Source organism: Ovis canadensis, chromosome 24 (assembly GCF_042477335.2).
Source record: "Ovis canadensis isolate MfBH-ARS-UI-01 breed Bighorn chromosome 24, ARS-UI_OviCan_v2, whole genome shotgun sequence".
NCBI classification, from domain to species: domain Eukaryota; kingdom Metazoa; phylum Chordata; class Mammalia; order Artiodactyla; family Bovidae; genus Ovis; species Ovis canadensis.
In genome coordinates, this window is record NC_091268.1 from 19,269,742 (window position 1) to 19,292,899 (window position 23,158).

The 23,158-nt window shown below is 52.8% G+C and overlaps 1 protein-coding gene across 3 annotated transcripts in view; it reads left to right on the top strand.

Annotated features, from left to right (window-relative positions):
- The first annotated feature begins 8,108 nt into the window (after positions 1–8,108).
- Positions 8,109–23,158, top strand: part of SEC14L5 (SEC14 like lipid binding 5) — a 38,168-nt gene continuing 23,118 nt past the window's right edge. For 2 of the 3 annotated variants that reach the window (XM_069569878.1, XM_069569879.1), the window contains exons 1-4: positions 8,109–8,390; positions 9,033–9,147; positions 22,172–22,321; positions 22,807–22,938. In XM_069569878.1, the coding sequence (XP_069425979.1) occupies positions 9,085–9,147; positions 22,172–22,321; positions 22,807–22,938 (345 nt within the window). In that variant the 5' untranslated portion in view covers positions 8,109–8,390; positions 9,033–9,084. Of the gene's footprint in view, positions 8,391–8,876; positions 9,148–22,171; positions 22,322–22,806; positions 22,939–23,158 lie in introns of those variants that run through there. The other variant, XM_069569880.1, reaches the window with a different exon arrangement.

The window sequence follows — 23,158 nt, forward strand, 5'->3', positions numbered from 1 at the left end:
TCTGTCCTCTCAGCACGAGCCACACGTAGCTGTTGAGCACTTGGAATGTGGCTCGTGCAACTGCGTGTTTAATTTTGCTGTTTACATTTTTTATTTACATAAATATCTGACATGTTCATATCCGTTTCATGAATTTAAATAGCTGCCTGTGGCTGGCGACTGTCACATTGGGTGGCTCCAGGCGGGGGGTGGGGGAGAAATCAGTGGCTTGGAACTATAGCCTCTCTCCAAGGCAGGGGCAGTTAGGGCCTCCGGGATGGAGCTGGGGGTCCCTTGGGGTCTGTTGAAGAGGTCAAGCTTGTACCCGTGGCTGTTCATCCCTAGCCCCTTAGTCTGACCCAGCGTGGTGGGCAGAACCATGACCTGAGCTGATCTCCTAGTGTTGGAGTGTGGGCTCCAGGATCTAGAGGCCAGCCTGCCTCATCCCTCCTAGACCTTTGACTGCCTGTATGATAGTCCTGCCCTCCCTCAGCCGGTCCCTACATCCCTCCTCTGATGAGGGGGCAGAGGTCACATCTGATCTGCTGAACATCTTCGCCCAGGTCCCCCTGAAAGCAGAGCTTGGGTTCAGGGACTTTGCTTTTGGAAGAGACTCTGGGATTCAGGAGCAGGGAAGTGGGTAGAGAGCATGCCAGGGGCAGCACATCACCGGGGTGGGGGGTCCTGCAGTGGGCTGACGGTGGTCCCCCTAGAGAAGACAGTCCGAGTCCTAACCCACTGCAACCTGGGAACGGGAGCTCATTTGAGAAAAAGGTCTTTACAGATGCAATTAAATTTAGGATCTCAAGATGAGATCATTCTGGATTTAGGGTGGGAAATGGCAACCCACTCCAGTATCCTTGCCTGGAAAATCCCATGGACGGAGGAACCTGGTAGGCTACAGTCCATGGGGTTCCAAAGAGTCAGACACAACTGAGCGACTTCATTTCCACTTTCACTTTCACTGCAAAATCCCGTGGACGGAGGAGTGTGGTAGGCTACCACCCATGGGATCACAAAGAGTCGGAATCGACCGAGCGACTTCACTTTCACTGCATCCAATCGGGCTTCCCAGGTGGCGCTGGTGGTAAAGAACCCGCCTGCCAGTGAAGGAGACATAAGAGATGTGGGTTCGATCCCTGGGTCGGGAAGAGCCCCTGGAGGAGGGAATGGCAACCCACTCCAGTGTTCTTGTCTGGAGAATCCCATGGACAGAGGAGCCTGGTGGGGATTGGGGGCGCGGGGTGGCTAAAGTCCATAGGGTCACAAAGAGTCAGACACGACAGAGGCGACAGCCCACGTGCACTGCATCCGATGACAGATGTCTTTATGAGAGACGGGCAGAGGGAGGCTGGGGACAGAGACTCGCCTGAGGAGAAGGCCGTGGGACCCCCGACTGAGGCAGAGATGGGAGTGACAAGGCTTGAGGAAGGAGGAAGTGGCCCCCAGCCAAGGAACGTGAGCTCCAGGAGCTGGAAAAGGCGAGGAAACGGAGTCTCCTCTCAGACCGTCCAGAAGGCACGAAGGTGGTCAACACCTTGACTGTAGCCCAGAGCGACTGATTTCAGCTTCCGGCTTCCAGAATGGTGAGGCAATACATTTGTATGTGTTTAATATTTACTGATTTATTTGGCTGTGTCGGGTCTTAGTTGCAGCAGGTAAGATCTTGTTTCCTGACCAGGGATTGAACCTGGTGTCCCCTGCATTGGGAGCTCATGGGTTTAGCGGCCCCGATGCATGTGGGATCTGGATTCTTCACCACTGGACCACCAGGCATGTCCCCATTTGTGTTGTTTTTTTTTAAGCCACTAAGAGTGTGCTGATCCATTACAGTGGCTGTGGGGGATTCACACATGGGGCCCTTCTACCCTGCCCTGCAGGGGACTTTGTCTGCCCTACCATCCAGATGACTTTGGCCCAAAGGAAGGTCATGACGGAGGTGGGAGAGAAAGGCGCTGGGGAGTGGGTGTCTCCTTTCCCTTCCATCTCAACGCCACCCTCTCAGCAGAGTCTCATGGGAAATGGACCCTCTCTCCAAGCTGGCACTATTTAGCACTATTTTGTTTTATCGACTTCTCCAATGAGATTTTTTTTGTATTATTGTGATCAAATACAGATAGCATGAAATTTACCATTTTAATCATGTTTTTAGAGGTTTTTTTTCTTGATGTGGACCATTTTTGAAGTCTTTAAAATTTTTTTTAATTTATTTCTTATTTTTGGCTGGGCTGGGTCTTCATTGCTGAATGGGCTTTTCTCTGGTTGCAGTGAGCGGAAGTTACTCCCTGATTGTGGAGTGTGGGCTTCTCATCATGATGGATTCTTGTTGCGGAGCATGGGCTCTAGGCCACGAGGGCTTCCTGGGCTCTGGAATGCAGGCTCGATGGTCGTGGTGCACGGCCTTCGTTGCTCTGAGGCATGTGGGATCTTCATGGACCAGGGATTGACCCCATGCTTCCTGCGCTGGCAGGAGGACTCTTTACCACAGAGCCACCAGGGAAGCCCCGTTTTTATTTTGAAAGTCTTTATTAAATTTGTTACCATACCGCTTCTGTTTTATGATGTGGCTTTCTGGCCACTAGGCACATGGGATTCTAGCTCCCTGACCAGGGATTGAACCCACATCCCCTGCCCTGGAAGGAGAAGTCTTAGATCTCCTAGGAGGTCCCTTAACCATTTAAGTACAAGTTCAGCGGCATTAAGTGCACTCAACACTGTTGTGCAACCGTCCCCACTATCTACCTCCACGACTTCCTCGAATGCCTCGTCTTGCAAAACTGAAACTCTGCATCCATTAAACATTAACTCCGCTGCCCCTGCCCGTGCCTCCCCCCGCCCCCCTCGCCTCCCAGCCCGCCACCTCTGGCAGCCACCCCTCTACGTTCCTTGTCTGTGAGCCTGATGACATGAAAGTAGGATCATGCAATATTTGTCCTTCTCTGTCTGGCTTCTTCCACTGAGCATAATGTCTTCAAGGTTCATCCATGGACCTGTCCTTCCTTTGTGAAGGCTGAAACATGTCCACATTATCCCCATTTTCAAGGAGGGGACACTGCAGCCACATACAGTGCAGGAGCGCTGGAAGGTGACAGGGCCGGAACCTGCACACAGGCCTGTCTGGCCTCCGGCACCCGCCACTCACCCCCCTGCCACCCCACCCCCTCTCAAGGGCCCTGCGACTCTGCTAGGGCACCCAGCTTCCCTTCCGCTTCCTCTCCTCGCTGAGAGCTCCTGGGCTCCGACTCTTTTGCTCACCTTTGGACCCCGACTCCACATTCAATGCCTGCTGGAATCCCAGAGCGTTTGTGTGGAAGTGACTGGACTTGGGGGTGGGCTGGGGGTTGAGGTGGGTAAGGTCTGGCCGTGCAGCCCTCTAGGTCAGGTTCCCCTCCCCTCGCTCCCCTCCTCCGACTCCTGCTGACTCCAGACTCAGCCTCTGCTCCATCGAAGCTGCCACAGGCTACAGCCTGCACATCTGTACATAGCCACCCTTGCCAACGACCCTGATGACCCTGGAGGTTCCCCAGTCTGGGAGGTGTCTGAGCTCTGGGGAGGAGGAAGAAGGAACAGGATTAGAAGCAGCCCCAGGACAAATGAGATGTGATACAGAAAGCAGACTGAGGATTGCCAGGACTGGGGGAAGGGGCGTAGGAAGGAGTGACTTCTTTGATGGGTACCAGTTTTCTTTTGTGGTAATAAAAATGTTCTGAAACTAGATAGCAGTGATGGATGCACAGCCTTCTGAATGCACGAAAAGCCACTGAATTGTACACTTGAAAATAACTAAGTCCTCCTGGGTTCCCTTAACCTCCTGCTCTCCATCCGGGTGCCACTTCCCAGTAAAGTCTCTGGCTTGAAAGAGAGAGAGAGAAAGAAAGAAAGTGACTAAAACTTGTAATTTTCATGTTATTATTATAATTATTTTTTTTTTTGCCACGGCATGTGGGATCACAGTTCTCTGACAAGGGGTCAAACCTTGAGCCCTGCTGTGGAAGCGCAGAGTCTTAACCACTGGACTACCCTGGAAGTCCCATTTTGTGTACCTTATCTCACACACACACATACACACATGCACTCAACTGCAGGGAGATATTCACAGATGTGAGGTAGTTCCTGGAGTCTTCAAAATCCACCACAACAATAGGCAGCTGTGACTCAATCATTCTCGAGGGCCAGTAGGAAGCGGCAGGTGGAGGCTGGAGGTCCTGCCCCTGGGACTGACTTCATGCCCCCGTGTTCCCATAGGATCAGCCCAACCTTTTGGTACCTCCTCGGTCCTGACCAGGATGCCTGGATATCTCTGAAGCTCAGGCTGGGAAAATCACACCTTTTGGGTACTTCCACTGCAGCTCTGGGGGAAGAAGTCCTGGGTTTGATTTCCTTGCTAGCTGTGTGACCTAGGGCAAGTTACTCAAACTTTCTGTGCCTTAGTTTCCTTGTCTTTAGTGAAAGTGAAGTCACACAGTCGTGTCCGACTCTGTAGCCCACCAAGCTCCTCTGTCTATGGGATTCTCCAGGCAAGAGTACTGGAGTGGGTTGCCATTTCCTTCTCCAGGGGATCTTCCCGACCAAGCGATCGAACCCAGGTCTCCCGCATTGCAGGCAGATGCTTTAACCTCTGAGCCACCAGGGAAATGAGAATTAACAGAGTTTTGACCTGAAAAGGCTGTTTGTTTTAATCGAGGTATAGTTGGTTGTTGTTCAGTAGCTCCATGTGACTCCATGGACTGAAGCACTCCGGGCTCCTGTCCTCCACTATCTCCTGGAGTTTGCTCAAATTCATGTCCATTGAGTCAGTGATGCTATCTAACCATCTTATCCTCTGCCTCCCTCTTCTCCTTTTGCCTTCAGTCTTTCCCACCATCAGGGTCTTTTCCAATGAGTTGAGTCTTCGCATAGGTGGCCAAAGTATTGGAGTTTCAGTCCTTCCAGTGAATATTCAGGGTAGGTGTGGTTCTAAAACATAAAATGAACCATTTCAATGTGTACAATTCAGCGGCATTCAGAGCATTCCCAGTATTGTGCAACCACCACCTCTGTGGAGTGCCAAAAACGTTTTCATCACTACAGGGCCTATTTTTGAGGATTAAGTGTTTGAATGTTTGTAAAGCCTTAGAACCATGCCTGGTATGTGCCTGCATGAGTCCTAAGTTGCTTCAGTCTTGTCTGACTCTTTGAGATCCCCATGGACTGTAGCCCGCCAGGCTCCTCTGTCCATGGGATTTTCCGTGCAAGAAGACTGGAGTGGATTGCCATGCCCTCCTCCAGGGGATCTTTTCGACCCAGGGATGGAACCTGCGTCTCCTGCATTGCAGGCAGATTCTTAGCCGCTGAGCCACCACTGTGCCAAGTGAGTGCTCAGTCAAAGGTAGGGATGACTGATAGGAAAACGGTGCTGTGCCGGAAGCAGGTGGCAGGTGGTGCTGTTACTGATTCTTTTGCCTTGGCTGGAGGAGAGGGCAGTTAGGCTCTCCCTCCCCTTTGGGCCCCATTTTCCAGCTCTGAGTTCCTGGGCCCACGCAGCTGTCGCATCTCTTTCCCCCCAATCCCCCTCCCCCCAGTGGCGTCTTCACGGGTTGTGGGCAGGGGCGGCACCAACGGCAGCCAGGAGTCCCGGAGCCTCCCCGTAGTCTCAGGGCCTCTCATCTGCTCCTCGCGGCTTTTCTTGCTCCCACTGCTTGCATCGCTCACGCCCGCCCCTGCTCCCCCAAACCGGCACCTTCTGTGGCAAAGGAGACACGCGTGGAGGTGACCCGGAAGATTCCGTCTGGGCAGAACGCGGTACTGGGAGCAGTGAGCACGCCGCCCATCTGGGAGGAGCTCTTGAGAGCCGAACTCCCCCACTTACAAGCGCCCCAACCCCTCCCCAGGGCCCGCAACTCCTCTGAGCGTCCTGGAATCCCCCAGCGCTGGGAATGACCTCCAGCACTGCCAGGCGTGTCCACTTTGAAGAACCACTTGGAGAGTGTGTTAAACAAGCCAATTCCTAGGCTCTTCCAGCGGTGCCCGGGAGTCTGCATTTCAGCCTTCGCCCTGCTGGGGTGTGGGGAGCGGTCTTCGGAGCTGGAGAGTTTGGAATCGATCGCTCAGCTTTATCCTTCCAGGTGTTAGCATTCCAACCTGGGCTTACTTTGTGCCAGCTAACGGCAATCAGCAATCGTGCTGTGACAACAGCCAACCGCGTGAACGCTCACTACGCGCCCTGCAAGACGCCCAGGAGGAGCGTGGGGGTTTCCTGGATGAACCCTGGATACCGCGATGCACGTCGGGGCTCCCATCTCCCGCGGACCGGTACCCTTCGTGGCGACTCCAGGAGCCATGGACTGTGCTGCCATCTTGTGGCAGGCATGGGACCCGGGGCGCTCCTTTTCCATTCCTGATTGTTCAGTCGCTCAGTCGCGTCCCACTCTTCCGGACCCCATGGACGGCAGCTCACTAGGAGTCCTCATTCTTCACCATCGACAGAGCTTGCTCAAACTCATGCCCATCGAGTCGGTGATGCCATCCAACCATCTCATACTCTGTCGTCCCCTTCTCCTCCTGCCTTCAATTTTCCCCAGCATCAAGGTCTTTTCTAATGAGTTGGCTCTTTGCATCAGGTGGTCAGTGGATTGGAGCTTCAGCTTCACTGTCCTTGAAAACCATAACCAAGAAAACGCACGGCATCAGTGTGCCAGGTCCCCAGTAAGATCCCGTGGACGTTGGGCACATGAATAAGATAGATAAGGTCTCTGCCCTTGTGGAGCTCACAGTCTCCTGGGTCAGAGCTACAAAGAGATAAAATGAATAAGTAAATAAGATGATTACAGAGTGTGACGCAAGATAGGAAGGAAGCTAGGGGCTGATTATCACAAAGGGCAACGATACCTTTGCTAAATAGAGCGCTGTCTCTCAGTACACCCTCTCCCTGTCTAGGACTCTGGGTCACGCAGGAGCAGGTGAGCCTGTCCGATTCCCTCTTGCAAATGGATAAAGTCACAGTGTTGGCACACAGTAGGTGCTCAGTACCTGTCAAATGAATGAATACACAGATGACAAGGCTGTCTAGAGCCAGCCTCTTGGCTCCCCCAAGCCAAACAGAGAGGGAGAGGAAGGGGGGAACTATGGAAGGGATGCTGGGTCTCCTGCATCCTGCAAAGGCCAGAAGGGTTTGCGCGCGAGCCAAAATGAAAATGAATGATGGCTTCACTCTACCAGTCCACCGTGTGTTAAATTGTACCCTCACTCTGCTGGCTCCTTGAATCCCTTCCCTGGTTATTTTTTTCACGTTGGCATTTCCCCCCATCACACACAGTGTTGTATTTGTCTTATTTATTTAATGTCTCTCTCCCTCTCAGGTGGCAGTAGCAGTAAAGAACCCGCCTGCCAATGCAGGAGACATAAGAGAGGCGGGTTCGATCCCTGGGTCAGGAAGATCCCCTGAATGAGGAAAAACAGCACTCCACTGCAGTATTTCTTGCCTGGAGAATCCCATGGACAGAGGAGCCTGGTGGGCTACAGTGCATGGAGTGCAGAGTTGGTCACGACTGAAGCGACTTAGCATGCACACGTACACACTCCCTCACTGAGAGGTAAACTCCACGAGGGCAAGGACTTTTTACCTGTTTTGTTCACTGAGAACTCTCCAGCGCCTGGCAAGTCCTGACACTCAGCAGGCGCTCTGTAAAGCGGGCAAAGTGAATGAAAGATCCCCGGCGGGGTCAGGAGGGCTCTGGGGTGTGGCTAGTGGAGGGACTGGGCTCGGAGCCCAGGAGGAGGGGGTTGCCCGTTAGGGAACTGGCCAAACGTGAACTGAGCCGGGGCAAGCCGGGCTGGGAGGGGCAAGGGTTAGACTGGGGGCAGAGTGAGACTGGGGTTAGAGCCTTGGGGCGGGGTCTCCCTGGGGCTGAGCCACCCCCGAGGCTGGGTGCTTTAGGGGCGGGACCCGGTTGAGGCGGGGTCTGCAAGAGGCGTGGCCAGTATGGAAGCAGGGCCGAGGTGGAGGCGCGGTTAAAGAAGGCTGTGTAAAGTGAAGGGCGGAGCTAAGACGGGGTGGAGCCAGTTTGGGGCGGGGCCTGTCCGGAGGTAAATCTGGGCGGGGCCGGGGCAGAGTCGGGGGGTGGGGCGAGGGTGGGGCGGGGGTGGGGCGAGGGTGGGGCGGGGGTGGAGCCAGGCCAGGCTGGGATCTTCGCTGTCCTGGGTCCTGGAGCGCTCCCGCCCAGCAGGCCCCTCCCAGACCAACTCGGAGGGTGCAGGATGTGCAAGACCCGACAGCCCGGGATCAGCGATCGCTGGCTCGGACTTCTCTGGCGATCGCGGTGCTGCGCCCCGCCCTAGGTGCTGCGCTCTGGGCCAGGAGGCCACGGAGGACTCCCGCGGGCTCAGCTTCGCTCAGCCCCGGGTCTACGTCCCCGGAGACTCCGAGGGCGAGGGTGAGTTGGGCTTTTGGGGGGCTTGGGTGTGCATGCGTGCGTGCGTTTGCATCTGTGTGTGTGCATGTGTGTCAATGTCTGTGCGCATCTAGGGAACTGTGCTTGCAGAGCTGGGTGTGTGTGCAAAGTTGAGTTCGTGTGCAAGGGCTCTCTCGTGTGGGAGGGGAGTCGTGCATGTCTGTGCTTGTGTGGCAGAGCCAGTGCGTGGGAAATCTGGTGAAGACTGTGTGTGTATGTTAGGGGATCTTGGAGGAAAATGGGAGCGCAAGTGCAATGATTCTTGCGGGGTGCATGGGCGAATGAATCGTGGGGGTGTTTCCAGCAGGGTGGCTTTATGGGAGTTTACTGGCTCCCAGCATGACGGGGCGAGAAGGGAGGAAAGTTTGGGGGATACTGATTGCTCTTGAGGATCGAGTGTGGTCTGGGGAATTGGGTAATGGGCGGGGCAAGTGCTGGGGGTCTGGCTGGAAGTAACTTGGGGCTCACACTGGCCCCCTTGCTTTGAGAGCTGGGGAGATGTGTGTGTGTGTGGGGGGGGGGGGTCCAGAGGGGTAGTGGGCCTGCCCCTGGCCAGGGGGAGCTGAGGCCGGGGCTCCTGCTTCAGCTGGAGGGAGCTGCTCCCTCACCATCGCCCTCACCCAGGCTCTGCGCCCACTCCCGCCTGGCCGGCTCCTGCCGCTGGTCCTTTGAAAACATGGTGCAGAAGTACCAGTCTCCTGTCCGTGTCTACAAGCATCCATTCGAGCTGGTCATGGTGGTGAGTGACCCCTGACTCTGGGGCCCCTTGTGTGACAGTCAGAGGGCCCCAAGAGGTCAGCCATGATGGGAAGGAGAAGGAAACCCCAAACCCCTAGATCAGAAGGAATTAATGAGCTACTCTGCTGACCCGATGGGTCCAGCTTCTAACCAGGACCCCTCTGCCATCCCATCTTTTGCCACAACTTCTAGGAGCCTTGCACACTGAGCAAGACAAGGTCTTCCTTTTCCTTGTTGAAGCTCATCTGTTATCTCAGTCTCCTTTGACAGGAAAAAGGATATCAGGGGCCAAGCTGCTGCTATCATTTTGTGTACTGATAATAATAATAATGGTATGTATACAATGAAGATGCTGACAGCAGCCATTTGTTGAGGGTTTGCTAAGTCTTTACATACATTGTTTGGTTTAATTCCCAATAGCTCCTATTATTCTCATTTTGCTGCGTTAAACTGATGCTCGGACAAGGATGGTCTTCGGTTCGGCAGTGGGAAGAGGTGGAGCTGGGCTGGGATCCACACACGGGGGACTCCAGAGCCTTGAGTTTAGCTGCAGCACCCGCCATGTCCCCCCTCTGCTCTCACACCCCCTGCCCTCTCCTTCCAGGAAGCTGAGACCAGGCGGAGAGGGGGCACATGTGGGCAGGAAGGGCCTGCGAGCAGTTGTTTATTGGGATTCAGAAGAGCTACAGGACGTAGACTTGGCTCCCACACCCTCGGCCTCCTGGATCAGAGGTCTGAGCCCCCGGGGCAGGTGCTGGGGTTGGGCCGCTGTGGCTTTCCTTCTTGATGTGATCACTCTGTCTCTCGGAGCTTCCCTATTCCATAGAACAGGGGCGATGCTCTGGGGTTGTGAGGAAGAGTCAGTGAAACAGTGCCTGGCGCCTCTGGCTCAGTGCCTGGCACACAGTAGGTGCTCACTAAATGCAGCTGTCCCTGTTATTACACCACATGGTGTTATCAGTGATGATACTGAAAGTGTAAGAAACACCAGAGTCCACCCCCATCCTCCTCATCCCACTCTTGGTTGCTTAATCCCAGCCTTCTATCCAGCGGCTTTCATTGTTGGATAGAAGGCTCTGTGTGTGTCCTCCCCACATCTCTTCTGTGAATCTACCTACATATATGTTTATAGTCACGTAAAAGATTAAGAAGCATCATTGGAGTAATCATGCTGTGCTGTGATGTGCGGATGATGCCAGGTCAGGAAAGTAGCAGGGGCAAGCCTGGGGTTTCATCGACAAGCTGGGTGACCTTGGGCAAGTTACTCAACCTCTCTGAACCTACACCTTCCGTCTCTAAACAGGACTCCTGTTGCTGTTGTTGTAGTCACTAAGTTGTATCTGACTTTTCTGTAATCCTATGGACTAACCTGCCAGGCTCCTCTGTCCGTGGGATGTTCCAAGCAAGAATACTGAAGTGGGTTGCCATTGCCTTCTTCAGGGGATTTTCTCGACCCAGGGATGGAATCTGCGTCTGCTGTATTGGCAAGCAGGTTCTTTACCACTGAGCCACCCTTAGTAAGTTTAGGATTCTCAAAAAAAAAAAAAATTACAATCATTGCATTTTAAAATAAAAATGTCCACTAAGGTAGCACTTAAGACTGTATTAATAAGACTGTTGGAGGACTTCTCTGGTGGTCCAGTGGTTAAGACTCGGTGCTCCTAAGACAGGGGGCCTGGGTTCAAACTATACCCTACATGCCACAACTAAGATCCCAGCATGAAGATCCTACGTGCCACAACTAAAACCCAGTACAGTCAAAAAAAGAGACTATTGAAATATGTGAAGCATATTTCATCAGCTTTGAGTTCCACACGTGCAGGCTGAAGGGCTCACTTTACTCCTGTAGCTGTTAATAATCTTTAGGTGCTGATGGATAAATACTTGTGGGTACAGCAGGAAATAGACGTTTTCAGATATGTATCACCTGTGTTGTGCCAATTTGTCATTTGTATTTTTTCAAATACTGTGTTACCTTATCTCCATACAGTCCTTGTTCAGCAAAATGGCCCCAAACTACCCCAACGTCGGACAAAGCCACTTTGCCAACTGTTTACAAAACATCATTGTCCCCAAAATAGCTGCATAACTCAACATAACTTGCTCGCTGTGTGGGCACAAAAGGGGCTTTCTGCACTTAATGTTGGTCTTTGTTTCTTAGCTGAACACTTGCCCTCAGTTTGGGTCAGATGCCGAGGAAGTTTCGGATGAACTCGGCTATTTTGACCACATCCGACTGACCAGACGAGCTGGCCTTTTGGATTTTCTGTTTAACAAAACTGACTTGAGAATCAAAACGTCCCTTTGCAGAAATTCCACCATGCCACTGAAACTGTGTTCGTGGAATTGGTTATAAAATAATACGAAGGTGACCTTTCTAGACCCAGCGTTATTTTTTTAAAATTATTTTTCTCTTCCATTTCAAAAACGTAACTAATTCAATGAATGGGTGTCATTCCTTGACATGAATTCTGCTTCTGAAGCATGGAATTCCAGAGATCTTTGCTGTTTCCTTTCTTGATAGCGGTCTGTATTACTGGGTTCAGAACAATGAGCGTGTATTCTCTCAGTAAGCAGAGGAAAACAGTTAAGACAATGGAGGCAGCTAGTATCTAAGGCTGGCAGAATCCCTGGTCCCTTTGAATGTGGGGTCCCTGGAGGTGGGGCAGGGTCTTTGTGGAGATCCTGTATGGACGTGAAGACTGTGGTTTGGACAGCGGACTCTGGTTACCTGCGCTCTGAAGGTCACTCTCTGGTCAGCCTACAGCCATAGTGAATGACTTCCAGCTCCTCTGGGCTCTTCTCCTGAATGGGTGGAGGTTACGAGTCAGATTCTCCAGGCTGGCCCCTGGCTCTGGGTTCTGACCTGTGAAATGGAAGTAATGAAGTCCCCCGCTCCTCAGAGGGGCTTCTGAGGTGGCACTAGTGGTGAAGAACCCACCTGCCAATGCAGGAGACATAAGAGACCCCAGTTCGAGCCCTGGGTTGGGAAAGCCTCCTGGAGGAGGGCACGGCAACCCACCCCAGTATTCTTGACCTGCAAAATCCCACGGACAGAGGAGCCTGGGGGCTCCAGTCCATAGTGTCGCCCAGAGTGGGACACGACTAAGGCGACTTAGCAGGCATGTGTGCATGACCCCATAGCCTGGGCACACAGTCAGACATTCCAGATTCTGGCTCTGATGTTCAGTAAACATCTGTGCGCCCGTGGCTGAGGTGGCTTCAAAAGTGACCTGCATGCCTCTTGTCTGTCCACTGCCCAGGGGTCCCTGTGGGGTTCAAAGCACTGTGGCTTCAGGTCATCTCAGATTCTGCAAACCTTAAGAAGGAAGATGGCATGGAGTAGAATTTCCTGGACAATAGGTTGGCTGATCCTGAGGAGGAAGGGTTATAGAGGTGAGAGGCAGCATTTGTGTTAAAATATTTAAAGACCTGGACTTTTGTCTTGATAAACAGCTTGTAATTTAGCAAATGGGTTATTAATAAGGAGTAGCTACCGAAGGTAGATCCTTGCAGCCCAGGTCAACGACAGTTGCCGTGGGAATCATTGTTAGGGATGTAGTTTTAATAAAGCAGCAGAGGCCTTATTTAAATGTGTTTAAATTAGTTCCCTGGAGCCTGTCATCTGAGCCCGTTGCTAACAGATTAAGGGAAGCAACATTTTCCACCCTGGATTGCTTCCAGGGCCCTGACCGGCTCCTACTGGGGCTAGGAGACTGGAGCTGATCCACTGCAAAGTCATCTTCTGATTTCAGGGGGTCCTGAGGTCAGCTTTCGGCCCTCATTCATTTGTGAATGCATGCGTTAATGCACACGTGAATACATTCCACAGATATTTATTGAGTTTCCAGAGTATGCCGAGCATCGTACCAGGTGCCAGGGCTACAAAACAGCGTCATTCTTAGCACTTTTCCTGAAATGCATCATTATTCTCTTAATTTGCTTGCCTTCTTCTTTACACGGAATTTGCTTGTTTGTTTATATGGGTCTTTTTCATTAGGCTTCAGAAAGACAGAGACCTTGTCTGTCTTGTTCTCATTGTCTTAACTTGGTTCTCCTGACATGATCCCTTCCTGCCCTCACAGAGCTTGCAGTGTGTGTGTGTGTGTGTGTGTGTGTGTGTGTGTGTGTATGAGAGTCACTCCAGGCAATACCATGTAGCAAGATTTGTAGCTGGGAAAGAAAAAATAGGGCATTGTAGGAATACACAGGGGCTTTCCTGGTGTAAAGAATCCACCTGCAAGGCAGGAGCCACAGGAGACGCGGGTTCTATCCCTGGGTCAGGAAGATCCCCTGGGGGAGGAAATGGCAACCCAGTCCAGTATTCTTGCCTGGAGAATTCCATGGACGGAGGAGCCTGGAGGGCTACGTATAGTCCATAGGGTTGCAAAGAGTGGGACATGACTGACGTGACTAAGCACGCATGCATCCGGGAACACAGAGAAGAGCCCATTGGTCAGCAGCCAGAGGCCTTTTAAGTCAGCCACACTTTGCAGGGAGGGGTGGAGAGAGGCAGCCTGCTTGCCCGTCTGTGCCAAGGCCCCTGGGGCAGAACTTGTCTCTCTGAAGAAATGAATGCAGCTTAGTTGGGCCTCTGTGAGCCCACAGGGCTCAGTTTGTTCCTTTAAGGATGTTGGGAGATTTGGGAAGGTGTGGAAAGTGGGTTGGAGGAGGGATTTTCCTCCCGGAAATGAGAGATCGGGCTGGGGGGTTGGTAGGGGATGGGGCGGGGAGTAGGAGTGACCAAGGCCAGGTGCATTCCTGAGACACTTGGAAAATCTAAAACAGCGTTTCCCTCCCATCACCATCCTGACCTAGTGTTAAATGTCAAGACCCCCTGGGCTGGCCTCGCTACCACCCTGTCTCTCCCTGATCCACCAGGGGCACCAGGTGATCCTGGAAGTCCGTGGGCAGGAAGCATGTTCAGAGCAGGAGAGTTCCCTGCCCCAGCACGACCTGTGAGTGGGTGAGAAGCTGCAGCAGGCTTGCGAGCAGTGCCTGGGGCCGGGCCGGGCGGCTGGGCTGTGCGCTCCCCCAGGGCAGGAGAGGCCAGGCAAGAGGAGGCCCCACCCTTAGAGGAAAGGACAGAAGCAGGAAAGAATAGCCACCAGGCCCCGCTAACGGTGCCTCACGCCACAGCTTCAGGACTGGGAAGCTGGGACAGACGGACGGAACTGCTGCCCTGCACCTCGCTGGTGCGGATGCACTGGCCAACAGCTGCGGGTGCACCGCTGTTGTGAACGCAGCGGGGACCAGCAAATATTGGCTGTTTGTCTACAGTGTCCCAGGTGTGGTACGTACGAGGCCACTGGGAAATCCAGTGGGGAAGGAAGCAACCTAGAGACAGAGATGCTGACTACAGACGAATAAACACAGACCTGAAACACTATTGCAAATCCCGATCTGCTGGGGCTAGAAACCATCCATCAGATGGCTTACTTTTCCTAAAAAATGTGGTAAAATATACATTACACAAAATTTATCATTTGTAGGGGTACAGTTCAGTGGCATTAAGTGCAGTTACCTTGTTCTGCACCCATCACTGACATCCGCGGCCACAACTTTTTCATCCTCGCAAACTGAAACTCTGTTCTCATTAGACACTATCTCCGCACTTTCCCCTCCCCCAGTCCCTGCAAACACGGTTCTACTTTCTGTCTCAATGAATCCGATGACTCTAGGAATCTCATGTAAGTGTAATCATATAGCATGTGTTCTTTTGTGACTGGTGTCTTTCCCTGAGCATTATGTTTTCAGGATGCATGCATGTTTTAGCCTGCATCATTCTTTTAACGGCTGCATAATATTCCCCTATGGGACCATGGCTGGACCGTGGTTTGTTTAATCATTCATTCCTCAGCGGACATTTGGGTTGTCTCCACTTTTTGGCTATTGTGAACAATGTTGTTGTCAACACGGTTGTACAAATATCAAGTCAGGTCTCTGTTGGTTCCCCGTTGCTCATTTTGGAAAAATGTGTCTGGCACTGTGTGACATGCCTTACATATCATGGCTCCCTTTAGTCTCCTCAGCAAGCCTCACGAAGTTGATACCATTGTCGTTGTCATCATCATCCTCTTTTTTTCCGGAAGAAACTGAGTCTTAGGTTAAGTTGAGGTCACCCTGCTGGCAGGGAGCATGGGTAGCCTCTAAACCCAGGGCTTTGTCCCCACCACTTCACCACATCCCGCTCTTGCCCCCTGCAGGGTCCTTCTGACCCTTTGTCTCCATCCTTTTGTCTCCTGAGCTGACCTCAACCAGAATAGCAGCAGGTTGCTCAGCTACGGGGCCATCTGGACACAGCTGTTTCTATATATTATATTCAGCAGTCATTTCCAAAGACTCCAGGATGATGTCACCCTGATTCTCCCATGCCTGCTTCCCTTCATCAGCTGAGATGACCCTGCTGCCATCGGGTGTCTGATGGCTCCTCCAGCAACTCTGAGCAGCTCTTCCAAGAGCTGGGAGCACCACACGAGGGAATATTAGGCAGCTGTGAAAAGGAATAAAGCACAGACACAGGCTACAACACGGACGAACCCCGAGAACCTGATGCTCAGGGAAAGAAGCCAGATACCAAATATCGTGTATTTTGTGATTCTGTTCACATGATATGTCCAGAAAAGGCAAATCCAGAGAGACAGGAAGTGGATTTAGGGGACTTCCCTGGTGATCCGATGGTTAGGATTTTGCCTCCCAGTGCAGGGGGCTGAGGGTCCATCCCTGATTGAGGAGATGAGATCCCACGTCCCTCATGGCCAAAAAACCAAAATGTGAAACAGCAGCAATATTGTGACAAATTCAGAAAACCCAACAGTCTACATAAAAAATTATCTTTTAAAAAAAGTGGATCAGTGGTTGCCTGGGCAGGGAGTGACCGTGATGGGTGTAGCGTTTCTTGTTTTTAATTAATGAACTTATTTTTCACCGGTGCTGGGTCTTTGTTGCTGTGCACAGGCCCTCTATTTGCAGCGAGCAGAGGCTACTCTTAGTGGTGACTTCTCTCGTTACGGAGCACAGGCTATCGGAGCACATGGGCACCGTAGTGTGGTGCACAGGCTTGGTTGCTCCACGGCATGCAAAATCTTCCCTGACCAGGGATCAAACCCACGTCCCGTGCACTGGCAGGCAGACCTCTATCCACTGGACCCCCAGGGTAGTCCAGGTGCGGGGTTTGTCTTGCAGGTGATGAAACGTTCTTGTATTAGGCAGTGGTGATGTTTGCACGACTTTGTGAACGTTCTAATAAAATCCATTGAACTGTACACTTTAAAGGGAGCATTTTATGGTATGAGTGTCACGGTATGGTATGAGTATTAAATGAGTATGGTGCATTTATGGTATGGTATCACAATTCTTAAAAAGTAGGGGACCGCTGAGAGGATTGATACCTTGGTCCTGGGGTTTCCCAGGCTTGCAGAGGAAGCTGCAGTGGATGAGGAAGTCCCCTGAGGACTGGTCACGTGCTCAGTGCATGAGCACTGCACGGGAAAGAAAGGTGAGGTATTGGGCTAGAATACGTGGGTGCGTTTTGCATCTTCTTCCCCTACTCTGGAAGGTTTGGGGTAAGCAGTGTTCCAGCTTCCTTTGAATTTTCATGAGGAAGAGCAGGAAGGAAGGAGGGATGGCAGGAGGAAGCAGCTGTCAAGTGATTAGCAGAAATAGTTTCTCTGTATTTTATAGACTCTCACTCTTTTTTAAAATTTAAGTTTATTGAACAAATTCTTCTGTAGAATGAACCATGTGCCCGGCCCTGTTCTCAACAGTTTACCAAACCGATTCCTTTATTCCCCTGTCCACTCAGGGAGCTATAACACTTTTCTCATTCTGCTTGTAACAAATGAAGGAAGGTAGGAACGGAGAGCATGAAGGCTTGTTCAAGGTCACAGAGCTGCTCAGGAGCAGAGCGGAGCTTCGGACCCAAGCCTGGAGTCCATGCCCTTCCTGGCTAAGCTACCCCGTCATTCACTCACTCATTGTGAAATGTCTGCTGAGTGTCGACTGCGTGCTAGGCTTTGTGACGAGCATTAGGGATTCAGGGCCGATGGCTTTTCCCTCAGCGGTTGTGAGACAGGAAAGAAGGAAACTAGTACAGCCAAGCACTCACTGGGCAGTTTCACAACACTCCCCTTTATAGATAAGCCTCAGAAAGGAACGGGATTTTTCTGGGGGCTTAGGTGGTAAACAATCTGTCTGCAATGCAGGAGACCTGGGTTTGATCCCTGGGTAGGGAAGATCCTCTGGAGTAGGAAATGACTACCCACTCCAGTATTTTTGCCTGGAGAATCCCATGGACAGAGGAACCTGGTGGGCCATAGTCCATGGGGTCACAGAGAGTCGGGCACAACTGAAGGACTGAGAAAACAAGGAGAGACAGGAAGTGCCATGCTCAAGGGTTACCCAGCCCTGGGACTTCCCTGGTGGTTCAGTGGTTAAGAATCTGCCTTCCAAGGCAGGGGAAGCTGGCTTGATCCATGGTCGGCGAACTAAGATCCTGCATGTCCTGGGGAAATTAAGCCCACCCGCTGAAACTAAGACCTGATGCAGTCATATATATATATATACTAAGTTTACCCAGCCCAGAGATGGGTGAGTCCGGCTAGGAATCCAAGCGCCCATGTCCACGTGCTTAGTGTGTCGATGTAGATTTCGGCAGGATGGGCAGCCCGTGGGAGACCTTCATTGGCAGTGTCCGTTGGCCTCTGCCTGCCCCAGCTTCTGTCCCTGTCCCGGTGGGTTCTGGGCCTTGGACCAGCTTCCTTTCTGAGCGTGCAGGTGTGAGTCCCCTCTCCAGCCACTTGGCAGAAGAGCTGAAATCGAATCCTTCTGCTGCCCTGTGTGCCTGTGGCAGCCACCCCATGCATTCATCTGGCAGGGAGAAGTTCAGACTTCCCTGGTGGGGACAGCGGTCAGCATCTGAGGCTCTCAGGCAAGGATAAAACTAGCTGTGTGAACTGGTCTGCACACAGGGATGGTCCTGTAAGACCCTGTGAACTGCCAAAGGCAGAGGTCCAGCAAGACTCAGAATTCCCAAACCACTGACGTTTGTGACATAGCCAACATCCTCTGAGAGGCAGGACAAGGCTTTCGGGGCTGGGGTCTGGGTCAATGGGGCCTGCACTATAGCCCCTCCACTTACCGATCCTGTGATGTCAGAGTCAGGTCACTCTGCCTTCTCAAGGCTCAACTTGCTCATCTGTAAAATGGGGGAATACTGGTCTCCATCCCAACAGGATGTCGTGAGGACACATTGGTGCAGTCAGCCCTCTGTAAATGTCACCATAACAGTGGTGTCCAACGCCAGCCTTCACAACCCCAGGGAATCTCTGGGTGACAGCCTCAGACTCTGGAGAACTGGCACTGGGGTAGACTCCTTATTTCGGGGCCCCTGCCTTCCCTAGGTTCTGGGGTCTCCCCAGTGCGTGGGGGTGGCACCATTGTTGAAACAGAAGTGCCTTCCCCCTCACAGTCAGGACGGTTGTGGCTAAGGGCACGTCTCCTGCTTGGGGCCTGCGTTATCTGGGGGCTCCAGACAGGGCTCTTCCAGTTAGAGTCTGTTAAGACAGGAAGTCAGTGATGCTTGCTGGCTGTGTGCGCTGAGCTCACCGCCTGTCATTCCCCTCCCTGGTCTCCTTCCTTGGAGCTGTTTGGGCCATCGGCAAGTTTGCAACCCCTGGGCTGTTTCCAAACTGCTAAGCAAGAGGTTCCTGAGGGAGTAGGAGCTGGGTCAGCCGAGGATTCAAATCCAGGTTTACCATTTTGCACTGTATGACTTTGGATAAGTTACTTAGCCTCTCTGGGCTCCAGTTTCCTCATTCGTCAAATGAGGACATCATTTAGAGGATTAAATGGAAGAAAGCACACAGCTGGAGGAGCAGAGCTGAGGCTCAGCGTGTGCCTGAGATGCAATCTAATGGCACCTGTACCACCAGCCCATTTTACAGATGAGGAGACAGAGGCTCAGAGAGGGCAAGTCACTTGCCCAGCATCACCCAATGAGAAGGTAAAGAAGTGAAAGAAAGAAAGTGAAGTCGCTCAGTCGTGCCCGCCTCTGCAACCCCATGGGCTGTACCTACCAGGCTTCTCCAACCATTTTCCAGGCAAGAATACTGGAGTGGGTTGCCATTCCCTTCTCCAGGGGATCTTCCCGACCCAGGGGTCGAACCTGGGTCTCCCACATTGCAGGCAGATGCTTTACCATCTGAGCCACCAGGGAAGCAGAAACCTGAACTGAGCCTGACCAGTTGACACATGCACTCCTTTCCCTCCATATAATTAAAAAAAAAAAAAAGCCAGCACCCCTCTGCCCATCACAGAGGTGGGGTCGAGCCCAGTTCCTCTGGGCCCCCTGCTCAGAAGGGCCTGGAGGGGAGTTGCTTTTGGTTCTTAAAAACCTGCACTGCTACCATTTGAGTCCTGTTGCCTGGAGAATAAAAATCCTGGGTGCCTACTCTGTGCCAGGCTCTGCATGAGATACTCAATCTGGTCTGTGCCCAGTTTCCAGGTGATGAAACTGGCTTAGAGAAAAGACGGACCTGCCTCTCCTCTGGGAGGGGGTGGAGCTGGGCTTCAAACCAGGTGCTGGACCCCATGCCAAGTTCTACTTAAAGCAGCACCTTCCTCAGTGGAGAAATAAATGCCTTCCTTTTTTGTTGCTGGTTAATTTTATTCTTTATTTATTTTTGGCTGTGCTGGGTCTTTGTTGCTGTGCATGGGCTTTCTCCAGTCGTGGCAAGTGAGGGATACTCTCTAGCCGTGGCTTCTCTTGTTGTGGAGCACAGGCTTTGGAGCGCAGGTTCAGTAGCTGTGGTGCATGGGGCTTAGTTTCCCCACTGCATGTGGAATCGCCTGGACCAGGGATTGAACCCCTGTCTCCTGTATTGCAAGGCAGATAGATTCTTTACCACTGGACCACCAGGGAAATCCAAAATGCCTTCCTCTGAGAGAGAGCTCAAGGTGGCCTGAGATGTACAGCGGGGAGACCGTTCTCAGGGGGCCTCCCTTGCCAGCCCTCTGATTCCAGACTCCCAGGAACCCCACTGTGCATTCTTCCCGGAGGAGAATTATTCTGACCCCTGGTGTGTTTGCACAAAGCAACCAGCCTCTACACATGAAGGCAGCCCTGACCTCCTGACCGTGGTGGAGGACGCGCTAGGCTGGCCTCGTGGGACCTTGAGTGACACCAAGCATTACTTCCCTGCCCCTCCCCTGCCTCTGCCCTTCTGAGCCGGGTGGTGCCACCTCCCTCTAGGGACGGGGAGGAGGTGTGTGTCCTCAGATGCCGGCACTATTTTTGGAGCTCACGCCTATTTCTGGAGTTCACTTTGATCCTGATTCCGGGCCACGTGGCTGTGACAGGCTCTTGGAGCAAACCCTGCTTGAATACTGTCAGCCATGGATGCTGGCATGCCCCTACCCCTCAACCCGCCCCTGATTCCGGCTTTGGCTCTGACCCTGGCATTTCAGGGAACTGGCCTCTCATCCTTCAATCTGGAGGCTTTTTATTTCTTTCACTTGCCTAACTGCCCTGGTTAGAACCCCCATGAGAGGGATAAATGTGGGCATCCAAAGCAGGCATCCCCACCTAGTTCCTGATCTTAGGGGAAGTTCTGTTCAGTCGCTCAGTTGTGTCCAACTCTTTGTGACCCCATGCACTGCAGCACACCAGGCCTCTCTGTTCATCACCAACTCCTGGAGCTTGCTCAAACTCATGTCCGTTGAGTCGGTGATGCCATCCAACCATCTCATCCTCTGTGGTCCCCTTCTCCTCCCGTCTTCAATCTTTCCCAGCATCACAGTCTTTTCAGATGAGTCAGTTCTTCGCATCAGGTGGCCAAAGTATTGGAGTTTCAGCTTCAGCATCAGTCCTTCCAATGAATATTCAGGGCCGATTTCCTTTAGGATGGACTGGTTGGATCTTCTTGCTGTCCCAGGGACTCTCAAGAGTCATCTCCAACACCACAGTTCAAATTTATCTTCAGGGAAAGTGTCAGTCTTTTCCCACTGAGCATGTTGTTAGCTGCGGTTCTTGTATGTGCCCTTTTATCAGGTTGGGCAAGTTCCCTTCTATTCCTACTTTGTTGAGTCTTGTTTGTTTTTTTAATTGTGAAGGAGTGTTGGTTTTGTCATCTTTTTGTCCCCCCCCCTCAAAAAACATGCCTTCTTTTAAAATGCCCCAAACTAGCCCACTTCGGAGGGCAAAAAGTCAAATGTAAGTCAACTGGAAAAAAACAACAACACCTGCAACCTAAAAGTTGAGGGTTAGGTTTTATTCTGTGAGAATGTTTTATTCTGTGGGAATGATTGGAGTCCCAGGGATAGCATCTCAGGTGAGAGGGAGACAGCTGACCCCCAGGAGGTGGGGGAGGAGCCAGGCCATATACAAGTTTGCAGCAAGGGGCAGGTAATCTGAATATTAAACAATTACTCTTAATTTAAGAAAAGCTAAATCTCTCATATGGAGAAATTTAGCGATCTTCTATGTATAGGAAGATAGACGAGTCGGTGCTTGCTGAAATAATTTATTTCATATGCATCTAGCTATCTGGGACCAATCCTGCTCTCTTTATTCACATACGAATTCCTTGATCCCTTGTTTACGGTAAGAGATGGCCAGTGTGGAGGAAGGTCTCCTCTCCTCTCCCCAGCTGCTCAACAGGGAGGAAGTACCTGACGTCTTCCAGAGAGCTGGCTTTGTGTCACCTGGGCTCAGATATTTGCATTTGGAAAAGGCTTGTTTCCCCCGTAGAGCTGTAGGGCAGAAAATATCTCATTTCACACAGAGAGTCAAAATGTGATTTGCCAATCAGCGCTCAGGCACGCTCCAGAACAGAGGTTAAGACCACCGTTGTGGTAATAGGGTCAGTGCTCACCGCTCTTTCCCCAGGGAAGACGCCCTTCTCCTCTGGATGACTCGTCCTGGAGTTGAGACAAGGGCCCAGCCAGGTCTGGGGGGAGGGAGGAGGTGTTCTGGCCGCCCCGGCCCCCTTGGCGCTCACCTGCCCCCCACGGCCCCCCCGCCCCAGGCCTACGAGAAGCGCTTCCCCACCTGCCCGCAGATCCCGGTGTTCCTGGGCAGCGAGGTCCTGCGCGAGTCCCGCAGCGCCGACGGCGCGGTGCACGTGGTGGAGCGGAGCTGCCGGCTGCGCGTGGAGGCCCCGCGGCTGCTGCGCAAGGTGGGCGCGGAGGGGGTCCCTGGGGAACCGGGGACCCCGCGGAGGAGGGGCCGGCACCGGGGTGGGGCGTGGCGGGCGGAGACCTGGGACAGGGGCGGGGTTCAGGCGTGGGGACACGCGTGTGTCGGTGCTTGGAGCGCGTTCTGGACTGGGGGCCTCCCGGGTCCAGGGGAGGGGAGGGCCAGGGGGCTGGGCTGAGACTGGGTTTTGTCCAGAGAACTAGGGCCAACAGGGAGTCCCAGGGTCCCGGAAGTGGGGGAAAGGGGTTGGAGTCAGGGCTCCGGGCTCCAGCGGGTGGGCTGGCGCCGGGCAGGGGACCAAGTTCGGGGATCCTCGAATTCAGAGATCCAGGGATCCGGACTGGGCTGGTGGTCAGGGCGGGACCCCGGGGTTTCCCGGGTCCGGGGGTGACAGTCCTCGGGACTCGCGCCCCGAGCCCCCACCTCACGTCTAGCCTGCACACCCCTGCTGCCTCTTTCCTGCAGATCGCAGGCGTGGAGCACGTGGTCTTCGTGCAAAGAAACGTCTTGAACTGGAAGGAGAGGACGCTCTTCATTGAAGCGCACAACGAGACCTTCGCGAGCCGCGTGGTGGTCAAGGAGAACTGCAGCTACAGGGTGAGTCAGGGGCTGCCCGCAGGGATTGGATCCCCCACGCACCGGGCGAGCCCTGAAGTCGGTGAGGTCCTGGCGGCCCCGGCCCTCCCCGGGAGATGTCAGAGAAGACGCAGGAGCTCCTGACACCGGCAGTTCACAGACACAGCTGAAATAAACACGTATATTGTTACGTGTGGGGCTTCCCTGGTGGCTCAGACGGTGAAGAATCCGCCTGCAATGC